We start from the raw sequence: 12468 nt of genomic DNA on the forward strand, positions 1-12468 counted from the left end.
CACAAGTATACATATGTAACAAACCTGCACGTTATGCACATGTACCCTACAACTTAAAGTATAATAATAATAAATAAATTTAAAAAAAAATAACATTAACTCACTTATTACATAATATTCCAGCTGTAGTTTATAAGTTCTTTCTTTCCAGTTTAAAAAACAAAAATTTGTCATGATAGGCTTAGGCAATAACTCGCAAGAAAGACCAAAAATTTTTTGTCTATAACTTTTTACTTATCTGTTTATGTTATAGGTCTTCATTGAATTATTCTTCCTAAATAAGTCATTCTCTAACCTCTGAAAATCTCAGCACCATGTACACTTCACTAGGACCAGCTCTGGAATTCTTAGGTTGTTGGCAGAGATGACTTTGTTGGTTGCTCAGTGAATGCTTTTCACTATTAACATTTTAAATATTTTTGCTCATATTTATGAGGAATGGAAAGTTGCAACCTGATGGGATCTAGGCAGTTGAAAATTCAAGTCTTAAACAAGTATAATCCCTCACTACATAGTACTCCCTAATTTTCTTCTCTCTCTCTCTCTTTTTTTTTTTTTTTTTTTGAGACGGAATCTCGCTCTGTCGCCCAGGCTGGAGTGCAGTGGCCGGATCTCAGCTCACTGCAAGCTCCGCCTCCCGGGTTTACGCCATTCTCCTGCCTCAGCCTCTCGAGTAGTGGGACTACCGCCCCCCACCTCGCCCGGCTAGTTTTTTTGTACTTTTTAGAAGAGACGGGGTTTCACCGTGTTAGCCAGGATGGTCTCGATCTCCTGATCTCATGATCCGCCCGTCTCGGCCTCCCAAATTTTCTTATTAAGAAAAAGTAGTTGGCCAATGCTGATCTATTATATTTTCCAATGGGAACTTTATACAGAGCATCCATGTCCATGCTACATTGCTCCCTTCCTCACATGTAAGAGGAACTGCAAATTCCACTCTCTGAGCCCCAGAAGAATAAAAACCTTTGAAGACGTCTTAGAAAAAATTTTTTTAAATTCATTCATGATAGGTAATCATTGAAGATTCTGTTCTCCATTAAATCTTGAAACCAGCGGAGGCAGACCCACTGAACCCCTTTATGTATAAAAATATTTCACTAGATGCTTTCTTAGGCAGGATTTACATAGATTAGGGAACTATCAAATCATTCCATTCAATCTTCATAGCAATCGTGAGTGTTAAATATTTCTATTCTGATTTTGTAAATAAATTTAAGGCTCAAAGAGGCTGAGTAGTTTGTTCAAGATCAGAGAGTAAATAGTAAAGTCAGAGTCAAATTCAAGACCATTTGGTTTAAAGGTTGTACACATGGTAAGCTGCAAAAAACAAAACAAAACAAAACGGATCTAGGACTTCCCGCCAATGTTCTGCTTTTAGATTTTTGCGCAATAACATATTTTTCAGCCAGTATTCACTACATTTATATTTAATTAGGACCTGTCCACTATCTATTAAATATGATCTTAAAATATTCTTGACCCCAATAACACTAATCATTCTGTCTCTCTGGGTAATTTTCAAGGTCTTTTCCTAGTCAGAATTCTGGTCCTAAGGTTCATCCTCATTTAATTTTACTCTCTCCAAATGCAGACATGAATCATCAATTTTCCATTTTAGTGTCCATAAGAGATATTTAATTTCTATAAATACATCTTGAATGAGGCATATAAACAGCATGATTAAGCAAAACATGTTCACTGCCAAGAGTCAAAAAGATCTAGATTCAAATTCTGGCTTGGCACTTCTTAGCCTCAAAACTTGGCAAGTTGCTTATATTCATTAAACCTCTGTTTCCTCATAGAAGGAATAATGTTACTACCCACCTTTCTAGGATTTTTTTTTATTATGAAATAAAGTAACATTTGTAAAGATCCTAACAAATACATAGTCAAGGTAAACACTCAGTAATTAGCAGATGTTGCTAACAGTATTATTGCTAGTATTGTTAGGTTTACAATATATGAACATTTATGAATAGTCTGGAACAGTTAGTAGACAGTATTGGACACAAATAGAGTTTGAACTATATAACTCAAGGAAACAGGCTTTGCATTTAAATCTTAAACTGCTTCTGATAAAGTAGCAGCAGTGGTAAGGCTGCCCTTTCTCTTTCTGATATACAAAAATCACAAGTATCTGCCCCCTCCACCCCATTATTTTTATTTTGATATTGACTATTCTGACCTGATGCTAGCAGATTTTGCTTTTAAGTCATTCCATCTTTGGTTCATATCATCCAGTCGATGTTGAAGCATAGTAGCCTCTTCAGAATTTCCCAAAGCTTTTACCATCTTCTGCCTGTTTCCGTCAATACTTTTAAATATGTCATTGTGGGCATCAATTTCTGCCTGGATGTCCTAAACAGAAAAAAAGCAAATAGATAATGCAAATGTTAGGAATCAGTAATAAGTATTGGAATTTCTGCATAGAACTTTATAGCTTTATATTAACGGAAGAGTTTCTCTCAAGCAAAACAGTTCATTTCACCTTAAATTATAAAAAATTCAAGTGCTTCCAAAATTCTTATTATTCTGAAAATAATAGTCTTTAAATCTTCAGTACTTCCAGCTTTGTTCTTTTTGCTTAGGATTGTCTTGGCTATACAGGCTCTTTTTTGGTTCCATATGAAATTTAAAGTCGTTTTCTCCAGTTCTGTGAAGAAAGTCAATGGTAGCTTGATGGGAACAGCACTGAATCTATCAATTGCTCTGAGCAGCAAAAGAAACTATCATCAGAGTGAACAGGCAACCTACAGAATGGGAGAAAATTTCTGCAATATATCCATCTGACCAATGGCTAATATCAAGAATCTACAAGGAACTTAAACATATTTACAAGAAAAACGCAAACAACCCTACCAAAAAGCGGGCAAAGGGTTCGAAGAGAGACTTCTCAAAAGAAGACATTTATGTGGCCAAGAAACATATGAAAAAGAGCTCATCATCACTGGTCATTAGAGAAATGCAAATCAAAACCACAACGAGATAACATTTCCTGCCAGTTAGAATGACAAACATTAAAAACCCTGGAAACAACAGATGCTGGCGAGGATGTAGAGAAATAGGAACGCTTTTACACTGTTGGTGGGACTATAAATTAGTGCAACCATTGTGGAAGACAGTGTGGCAATTCCTCAAAGATATAGAACCAAAAATATCATTTGATCCAGAATCCCATCACTGGGTATATATCCAAAGGATTATAAATCATTCTACTATAAAGACAAATGCACATGTATGTTTATTGCAGCACTATTTACAATAACAAAGACTTGAAAACAACCCAAATGTCCATCAATGATAGACTGGATAAAGAAAATGTGGCACATATATACCATGGAACACTATGCAGCCATAATAAAGGATGAGTTCATGTCCTTTGCAGGGACATGAATGAAGCTGGAAACCATCATTCTCAGCAAACTATCACAAGGACAGAAAACCAAACACTGCATGTTCTCACTCATAGGTGGGAATTGAACAATGAGATCACTTGGACACAGGGTGGGGACCATCACATACCGAGGCCTGTCGGGGGGTGGGGCTAGGGGAGGGATAGCATTAGGAGAAATACCTAATGTAGATGATGGGTTGATGGGTGCAGCAAACCACCATGGCACATGTATACTTATGTAACAAACTTGCACGTTCTGCACATGTATCCCTGAACTTAAAGTAAAATTAAAAAAAAAAAAAAAAAACAATTTTTAACTTGTGAGCAAAAATACTTCCAAAAGCATAGAATAACTGATATAGTTAGGCTTATGCACACACAGGAACAGAGAAAGAGGGGAGAGGAAGATTTTGACAAGATCTAGCCTTTATGCACGTATTGAAGTGATGTTATTTGATTTAAAACGATTCTTAAATTTATCAACCTAATTATTTTATTATTGATATGAAAGATCATTCTTGGGAATAAGCACAAAAACATATATTTGGCATGTAAATAACAATCTAATTCTTCTGTAACAGAAAAATTTCTGGCTAAGTATAAAGAAAATACAAAGAAAGTCAGTCTCCCTAACTTTACTTGCCCTTAATCTATTTTGATAACTAAATATAAAAGAAAATATTATCCCACTGATTTATCCAAAACAATTGCATGCATTATCTGGGAATTTCAATAATTTATTTATATCTAATATTAAATTAAAAAGCCAAAAAAAAGAGTTTATCTTTATAAAATAAATTTGGAGGCAGTTTAAGTAAAATTAGAATTATTATAAAATTTTTTTAAATTGGTTCAGATTTTGGGGAAACGTTTGGTAATCTATATCAAAAGCCACAGACTTAAAATTCTTTTGAGGAAAATGGCAGATAGGAGACAGGTCTAATGCATTGCTCCTGCTTAGATGGACAGAACAGCATCTGGAGACTCACGTTGTGAACTTTTGCTCCAAGAACTGCTGCAGGAACACACCAAGAAAACCAAAAGAATTCACAGACCCTTTTAAAGAAGGAAGTTGCCACTGCAATTGCCACAAGACAGCATAAGCTCTTGGGAGTTTTACAGCCTCACCCATCACCTGAGATGACCTGAGTACTCATCCTGGCCAACATAGGGCAATATCATACCATCCTACTACTAGTGCAGCTGGCGCTGTCCTGAAAGCACCACCTCCTGGCTAGAGGCCAACCAACTCAAGTCACGACAGCCACTCATAACAGAACAACCCTGCTCCAAAGAAGGAGAAAACAACAGTTAATTCCACTGCTTACCAAACAGCAGCTTAACCATAAGTTCTGAGTCTGTTCACATGACAACTTCACTGCTAGCATAACTGGCATTCGAGGAAACCAGAGCACTAAACAAAACTACAACCAAGGATTACCACAGAGCCCACTTCACTCCCCTGCAGCCTCCACTGGAGCAGGTGCTGCTATCTATGGCTGGGAGACCTGAGGACAGATCACATCACAGGACTCTTTGTAGACATTCCCTAGGACCAGATTTGAGCCCCGTAGCCCTGCTGGGTATCTAGATGCAGAAAAGCACAACAATCACTGCAGTCTGATTCTCAGGAAGTCCCATCCCTAGGGGAAGAGGGAGACCACTACATCAAGTGATCATCTTACAGGGCAAAAGAATCCAAATAGCAGCCCGTGAGTTCCAGATCTTTCCGATGAAACAGTCTATTCAAATGAGAAGGAACTAAAAAAGCAGTTCTGGTAATATGACAAAATAAAGTTCTATAACACCCCCAAAAGATCACATTACCTTTCCAGCAATGGATCCAGTCCAAACCAACAAGAAATATCTGAATTACCAGATAAATAATTCAGAAGGTTGATTATTAAGTTACTCAAGGAGGCACCAGAGAAAGGTAAAAATCAACTTAAAGAAATTTCAAACATGGCTAAGTGTGGTGGCTCATGCCTGTAATCCCAGTACTTTGAGAGGCTGAGGCAGGAGGGTCACTTGAACTCAGGAGTTTGAGACCTGCCTGGGCAACATGGCAAAACCCCGTCTCTACCCAAAATACAAAAAAAAAAAATTAGCTGGAAATGGTGGAATGCACCTGTGGTCCCAGCTACTTGGGAGACTGAGTAAAGGATTAGAAAAGATATTCCATGCAAAAGGAAACCAAAAGCAAGCAGGGGTAGCTATTCTTATATCAGACAAAACATACTTTAAAGCAAAAACTAAAAAGACAATAAAGGATATTATATAATGATAAAAGGATTAGTCCATGCACCTAACATAGGAGCTCTCAAATTTATAAAATAATTACTACTAGACCTAAGAAATGGGACAGATGGCAACACAATAATTAGATGGGACTTCAATACTCCACTGACAGTACTAGAGGGGTCATCAAGACAGAAAGTCAACAAAGAAACGATGAACTTAAACTATATCCTAGAACAAATGGACTTAACAGATGTTTACAGAACAGTCTACGCAACAACTGCAGAATATATATTCTTTTCATCAGCACATGGAACATTCTTCAAGATAGACCATATGATAAGCCATAAAACAATCCTCAATAAATTTAAGAAAATCAAAACTATATCAAGTACTCTCTCAGAAGACCACAGTGGAAAAATATTGCAAATTAATTCCAAAAGGAGCCTTCAAAAGTATACAAATACACAGAAATTAAATAATCTGCTCCTGAATGATCTTTCAGTTAACAAAGATATCAAGATGGAAATTAAAAAATTCTTTGAACTGAACAATAATAGTGACACAACCTATCAAAACCTCTGGGATATAACAAAAGCAGTGCTAAGAGGAAAGTACGTAGCATTAAATGTCTACACCAAAAAGTCTGAACGAGCACAGACAGACAATCTAAGGTCACAACTCAAGGAACTAGAGACAAGAACAAGCCAAACCCAAACCCAGCAGAAGAAAAGAAATAACAAAGATCAGAGCAGAACCAAATGAAAGTGAAACAAACAAACAAAAAACACAAAAAGTAAGTGAAACAAAGAGCTGGTTCTTTGAAATGATAAATAAAACTGATAGACCATTAACATGATTAACCAAGAAAAGAAGAGAGAGGATATAAATGAGCTCAGTTGAAACGAAATGAGTGATACTACAACTGATACTACAGAAATATAAAAGATGATGCAAGGCTACCATGAACAATGTGAACGCCTTTACACACATAAGCTGGAAAACATAGAGGAGATGGATAAATTCCTGGAAATATACAACCTTTCTAAATTAAACAAGGAAGAAAGAGACACTCAGAATAGACCAGTAACAAGCAGCAAGATTGAAATGATAGTTAAAAAGCTACCAAAAAAAAAAAAAAAAACAGTCCAGGACCAGATGGATTCACAGCCGAATTCTACCAGACATTCAAAGAAGAACTGGTACCAATTATATTGACACTATTCCACAAGACAGAGAAAGAGGGAATCCTCCCTAAATCGTTCCACGAAGCAAGTATCAACCTGATACCAAAACCAGAAAGAGACATAACAAAAAAGAAAACTACAAACCAGTATCACTGATAAACACAGATGCAAAAATCCTCAAAAACATACTAGCTAACTGAAGTAAACAGCATATCAAAAAGATAATCCACCACGATCCAATGGGTTTCACACCAGGGATGCAGGGATGGTTTAACATACACAAGTATCTGAAACCATAAAAATTCTGGAAGATAACATCAGAAAAACTCTTCTAGGCATTGGCTTAGGCAAAGACTTCATGACCAAGAACCCAAAAGCAAATGCAACAAAAACAATTATAAATAGATGGGACTTAATTAAACAAAAAATATTCTGCACAGCAAAATAAACAATGAGCAGAGGAAATGGACAGCCCATAGAGTCACAGAGTGGGAGAAAATATTCACAAACTATGCATCCAGCAAAGGACTAATATCTGGAATCTACAAGGAACTCGAACAAATCAGCAAGGAAAAAAAAAATAATCCCATCAAAAACTGGGTTAAGGACATGAATAGAACAAAAGAAGATATACAAATGGCCAATAAACACATGAAAAAATGCTGTACATCACTAATTATCAGGGAAATGCAAATCAAAACCACAGTGTGATACCCCTTACTTCTGCAAGAATGGCCATAATTTAAAAATTTAAAAAAATAGATGTTGGTGTAGATGTGTTAAAAAGGGAAGTTTTACACTGCTCGTGGGAGTATAAACTAGTACAACCATTATGAAAAACAGCATAGAGGGTCCTTAAAGAACTAAAAGTGGAACTACCATTTGATCCATCAATTCCACCCTTGGGTATCTTCCCAGAGGAAAATAAGTCATTATATGAAAAAGACATTTGCACAGGAATGTTTATAGCAGCACCATTTGTGATTGCAAAAATATGCAACCAGCACAAATGCCTATCAGTCAACAAGTGAGTAAAGAAAATGTGATTATACACACACACACACACACACACACACACACCCCCCATGGAATTCCACTCAGGCATAAAAAGGAATGAAATAATGGCATTCACAGAAATCTGGATGGAGTTGGAGACCATTATTCTAAGTGAAGTCAGTCAGGAATGGAAAATCAAACATCATATATTCTCACTTATAAGTGGGAGCTAAGCTATGAAGACAGAAAGTCAAAAGAATGGTATAATGGACTCTGGGAGCTCCAGCAGGAGGGTGGGAGGTAGGATGAGGGATAAAAGACTATACATTAGGTTCAGTGTACACTGCTTGGGTGATGGGTGCACCAAAATCTCAGAAATCATCACTAAAGAATTTATGCATGTAACCTCATCTGCTCCCCACAAAACTACTGCAATTTTAAAAAGTCAAAAAAATGTTGAAATTATCTAACTTAAGAAGATTTATGTCTAAAAATGTTTTAACACACTGATTGTTTTTAGAGAAAAAGAGTGGAAGCTATCATAATATATTAGTGGTGATACCATATTTTTAAAAACAGGATATAAAACTATATATCATAATAATTTCATTTTTAAAAGTATGTACTTTAACTGGCCTATGTATTTGTATATAATTGTACACATACACAATAGGACTATAAAACAAAAATAGTGTAATCTCTATAGAAGAGGATTACAGGTAAGTTTAGTTTTCTTCTCTATACTTCTCTGAGTTTTCAAAAAGTTCTACACAAAGTTTCTTTTTATAATTAGATAAATCTAACAAATTTAAGATTTGGAGTGCCTATCCAATTTTCTTACTACTCTTCCCTTATAAAATTTTCAGCAACTATCTATATTAGTTTACCAATTATCTTTTCCTCCTGAATTTAATGGAAGCAACCTAGTTGTAGCTAACTCTGGTGTGACAGCCATTAATGTACCATAAGCAAGTGTGAATCTACAAACAGAAAAACAAGCACCAGAGGTAGCTATGAAGATGTGGTGAGTTTCCATGGCTTTCAGTGGTAATGAACAGTAAAACAGCTCACTGAAGAAGTAAAAAACTTTCATTTCAGGCAATGAATCTGAACTAGTAAAGGAGAGCAAACTCCTAAACACTGTAGTTCTATTGTCCTTCTACTTTCAAGCTTTTCTTCATATGACTCTGCTATAGTCTGAATATTTGTGTCTTCCCAAAATTGTTTTTTGAAACCCGAACCCTGACAATGATGTTATTAGGAGGTGGGGCCTTTGGGAAGTGATAAGGTCATGCTCTCATGAATGAGATTACTACCCCTATAAAGGAAGTCCCAGAGAGCTGCCCTGCCCTTGCCATCATGTGAAGACCCACCTAGAAGGTGATACCTATGAACCAGAAAGCAGACCCTCACTAGAATATCGAATCTGCCAGTGCCTTGATCTTGGACTTCCCAGTCCCCAGATCCAAGAGAAATATATTTCTGTGGCTTACAAACTACTCTATGGCATTTTGTTATAGTAGCCCAAACTGATTAAGACGGCTTCACTCATCATAAGTTTCTCTTGTTATAAATAAATAAACAGGGTGAAAATTTACCTAGTAATACTTTAAATACTCAGAGTGTTTTTCTTCATTTAAAACTCACTCCTGAGATCCTGAGCAAGATGGCCGAATAGGAACAGCTCCAGCCTCCAGCTCCCAGCACAAGCAACAGAGAAGGCAGGTGATTTCTGCATTTTCAACTGAGATACTGAGTTCATCTCACTGGGGAGTGCCAGACAATCGATGCTGGTCAGTTGGTGCAGCCCGACCAGCGACAGCTGAAGCAGGGCGAGGCATCGCCTCATGTGGGAAGTGCAAGGGGGAAGGGAATTCCTTTTCCTAGCCAAGGGAAACTGAGACACGCAACACCTGAAAAATCGGGTAACTCCCACCCTAATACTGCACTTTATCAAGGGTCTTAGCAAACGGCACACCTGGCCTGGAGGATCCCTCGCCCATGGAGCCCCCCTCATTGCTAGCACAGCAGTCTGAGATCTAACTGCAAGGCAGCAGCGAGGCTGGGGGAGGGGCACCTGCCATTGCCGAAGCTTAACTAGGTAAACAAAGCCATTGGGAAGCTCGAACTGGGTGGAGCCCACCACAGCTCAAGGAGGCCTGTCTGCCTCTGTAGACTCCACCTCTGGAGACAGGGCATAGCTAAACAAAAAGCAGTAGAAACCTCTACAGATGTAAATGACCCTGTCTGACAGCTTTGAAGAGAGCAGTGGGTCTCCCAGAACGGAGGTTAAGATCTGAGAATGGACAGACTGCCTGCTCAAGTGGGTCCCTGACCCTTGAGTAACCTAACTGGGAGACATACCACACCTCACACCTCACATGGCTGGGTACACCTCTGAAACGAAGTTTCCAGAGCAAGAATCACACAGCAACACTCGCTGTTCAGCAATATTCTATCTTCTGCAACAGGGTCTGGAGTGGACCTCAAGCAAACCCCAACAGACCTGCAGCTGAGGGTCCTGACTGTTAGAAGGACAACTAACAAACAGAAAGGACACCCACACCAAAACCCCATCAGTATGTCACCAACATCAAAGACCAAAGGCAGATAAAACCACAAAGATGGGGAAAAAGCAGGGCAGAAAAGCTGGAAATTCAAAAAATCAGAGTGCATCTCCCCCTCCAAAGGAATGCAGCTCATCGCCAACAATGGATCAAAGTTGGACGGAGAATGACTTTGATGAGTTGAGAGAAGAAGGCTTAGGTCGATCAAACTTCTCAGAGCTAAAGGAGGAACTACGTACCCAGCGCAAAGAAACTAAAAATCTTGAAAAAAAGAATGGAAGAATGGATAAGTAGAATAATCAATGCAGAGAAGGCCATAAACAAACTGATACAGATAAAAACCATGACATGAGAATTACGTGACAAATGCACAAGCTTCAGTAACCGATTCAATCAACTGGAAGAAAGAGTATCAATGACTGAAGATCAAATGAATGAAATGAAGTGAGAAGAGAAGTCTAGAGAAAAAAGAGGAAAAAGAAATGAACAAAGCCTCCAAGAAATATGGGATTATGTGAAAAGACCAAATCTACGTCTGATTGCTATGCCTGAAAGTGAGGGGGAAAATGGAACTAAGTTGGAAAACACTCTTCAGGATATCACCCAGAAGAACTTCCCCAACCTAGTGAGGCAGGCCAACATTCTAATTCAGGAAATACAGAGAACGCCACAAAGATACTCCTCAAGAAGAGCAACTCCAAGGCACATAATTGTCAGATTCACCAAAGTTGAAATGAAGGAAAAAATGTTAAGGGCAGCCAGAGAGAAAGGTTGGGTTACCCACAAAGGGAAGCCCATCAGACTAACAGCAGATCTCTCGGCAGAAACTCTACAAGCCAGAAGAGAGTGGGGGCCAATATTCAACATCTTAAAGAAAAGAATTTTCAACCCAGAATTTCATATCCAGCCAAACTAAATTTCATAAGTGAAGGAGAAATAAAATCCTTTACAGACACGCAAATGTTTACAGATTTTGTCACCACCAGGCCTGCCCTACAAGAGACCCTGAAGGAAGCACTAAACATGGAAAGGAACAACTGGTACCAGCCGTTGCAAAAACATGCCAAAATGTAAAGACCGTCGAGGCTAGGAAGAAATTGCATCAACTAACGAGGAAAGTAACCAGCTAATATCACAATGACAGGATCAAGTTCACACTTAACAATATTAACCTTAAATGTAAATGGACTAAATGGTCCAATTAAAAGATACAGACTGGTAAATTGGATAAAGAGTCAAGACCCATCAATGTGCTGTATTCAGGAGACCCATCTCACATGCAGAGACACACATAGGCTCAAAACAAAGGGATGGAGGAAGATTTACTAAGCAAATGGAAAACAAAAAAAAGCAGGGGTTGCAATCTAGTCTCTGATAAAACAGACTTTAAACCATCAAAGATCAAAAGAGACAAAGAAGATCATTCCATAATGGTAAAGGGATCAATTCAACAGGAAGAGCTAACTATCCTAAATATATATGCACCCAATACAGGAGCACCCAGATTCATAAAGCAAGTCCGTAGAGACTTACAAAGAGACTTAGACTCCCATATAATAATAATGAGAGACTTCCATTGTCAACATTAGACAGATCAGCGAGACAGAAAGTTAAAAAAGATATCCAGGAATTGAACTCAACTCTGCACCAAGAGGACCTAATAGACATCTACAGAACTCTCCACCCCAAATCAACAGAATATACATTCTTCTCAGCACCACATCACACTTATTCCAAAATTGACCACATAGTTGGAAGTAAAGCACTCCTCAGCAAATGTAAAAGGACAGAAATTATAACAAACTGTCTCTCAGACCATGGTGCAATCAAACTAGAACTCAGGACTAAGACACTCAAGCAAAACTGCTCAACTACATGGAAACTGAATAACCTGCTCCTGAATGACTACTGGGTATATAATGAAATGAAGACAGAAATAAAGCTGTTCTTTGAAACCAATGAGAACAAATACACAACATACCAGAATCTCCGGGACACATTCAAAGCAGTGTGTAGAGGGAAATTTATAGCACTAAATGCCCACAAGAGAAAGCTGGAAAGATCTAAAATTGACACCCTAACATCA

At 37.9% G+C, this 12468-nt stretch overlaps 1 protein-coding gene across 1 annotated transcript in view; it reads right to left on the reverse strand.

Moving 5' to 3' along the window:
• Positions 1-12468, reverse strand: part of UTRN (utrophin) — a 512939-nt gene that overhangs the window by 112818 nt on the left and 387653 nt on the right. Inside the window, exon 52 of the mRNA XM_011997130.1 lies at positions 2186-2358. Coding sequence (XP_011852520.1) covers positions 2186-2358 — 173 coding nt within the window. The remainder of the gene's footprint in view (positions 1-2185; positions 2359-12468) is intronic.

Source organism: Mandrillus leucophaeus, unplaced genomic scaffold, assembly GCF_000951045.1.
Source record: "Mandrillus leucophaeus isolate KB7577 unplaced genomic scaffold, Mleu.le_1.0 Scaffold531, whole genome shotgun sequence".
Taxonomy (NCBI): Eukaryota; Metazoa; Chordata; class Mammalia; order Primates; family Cercopithecidae; genus Mandrillus; species Mandrillus leucophaeus.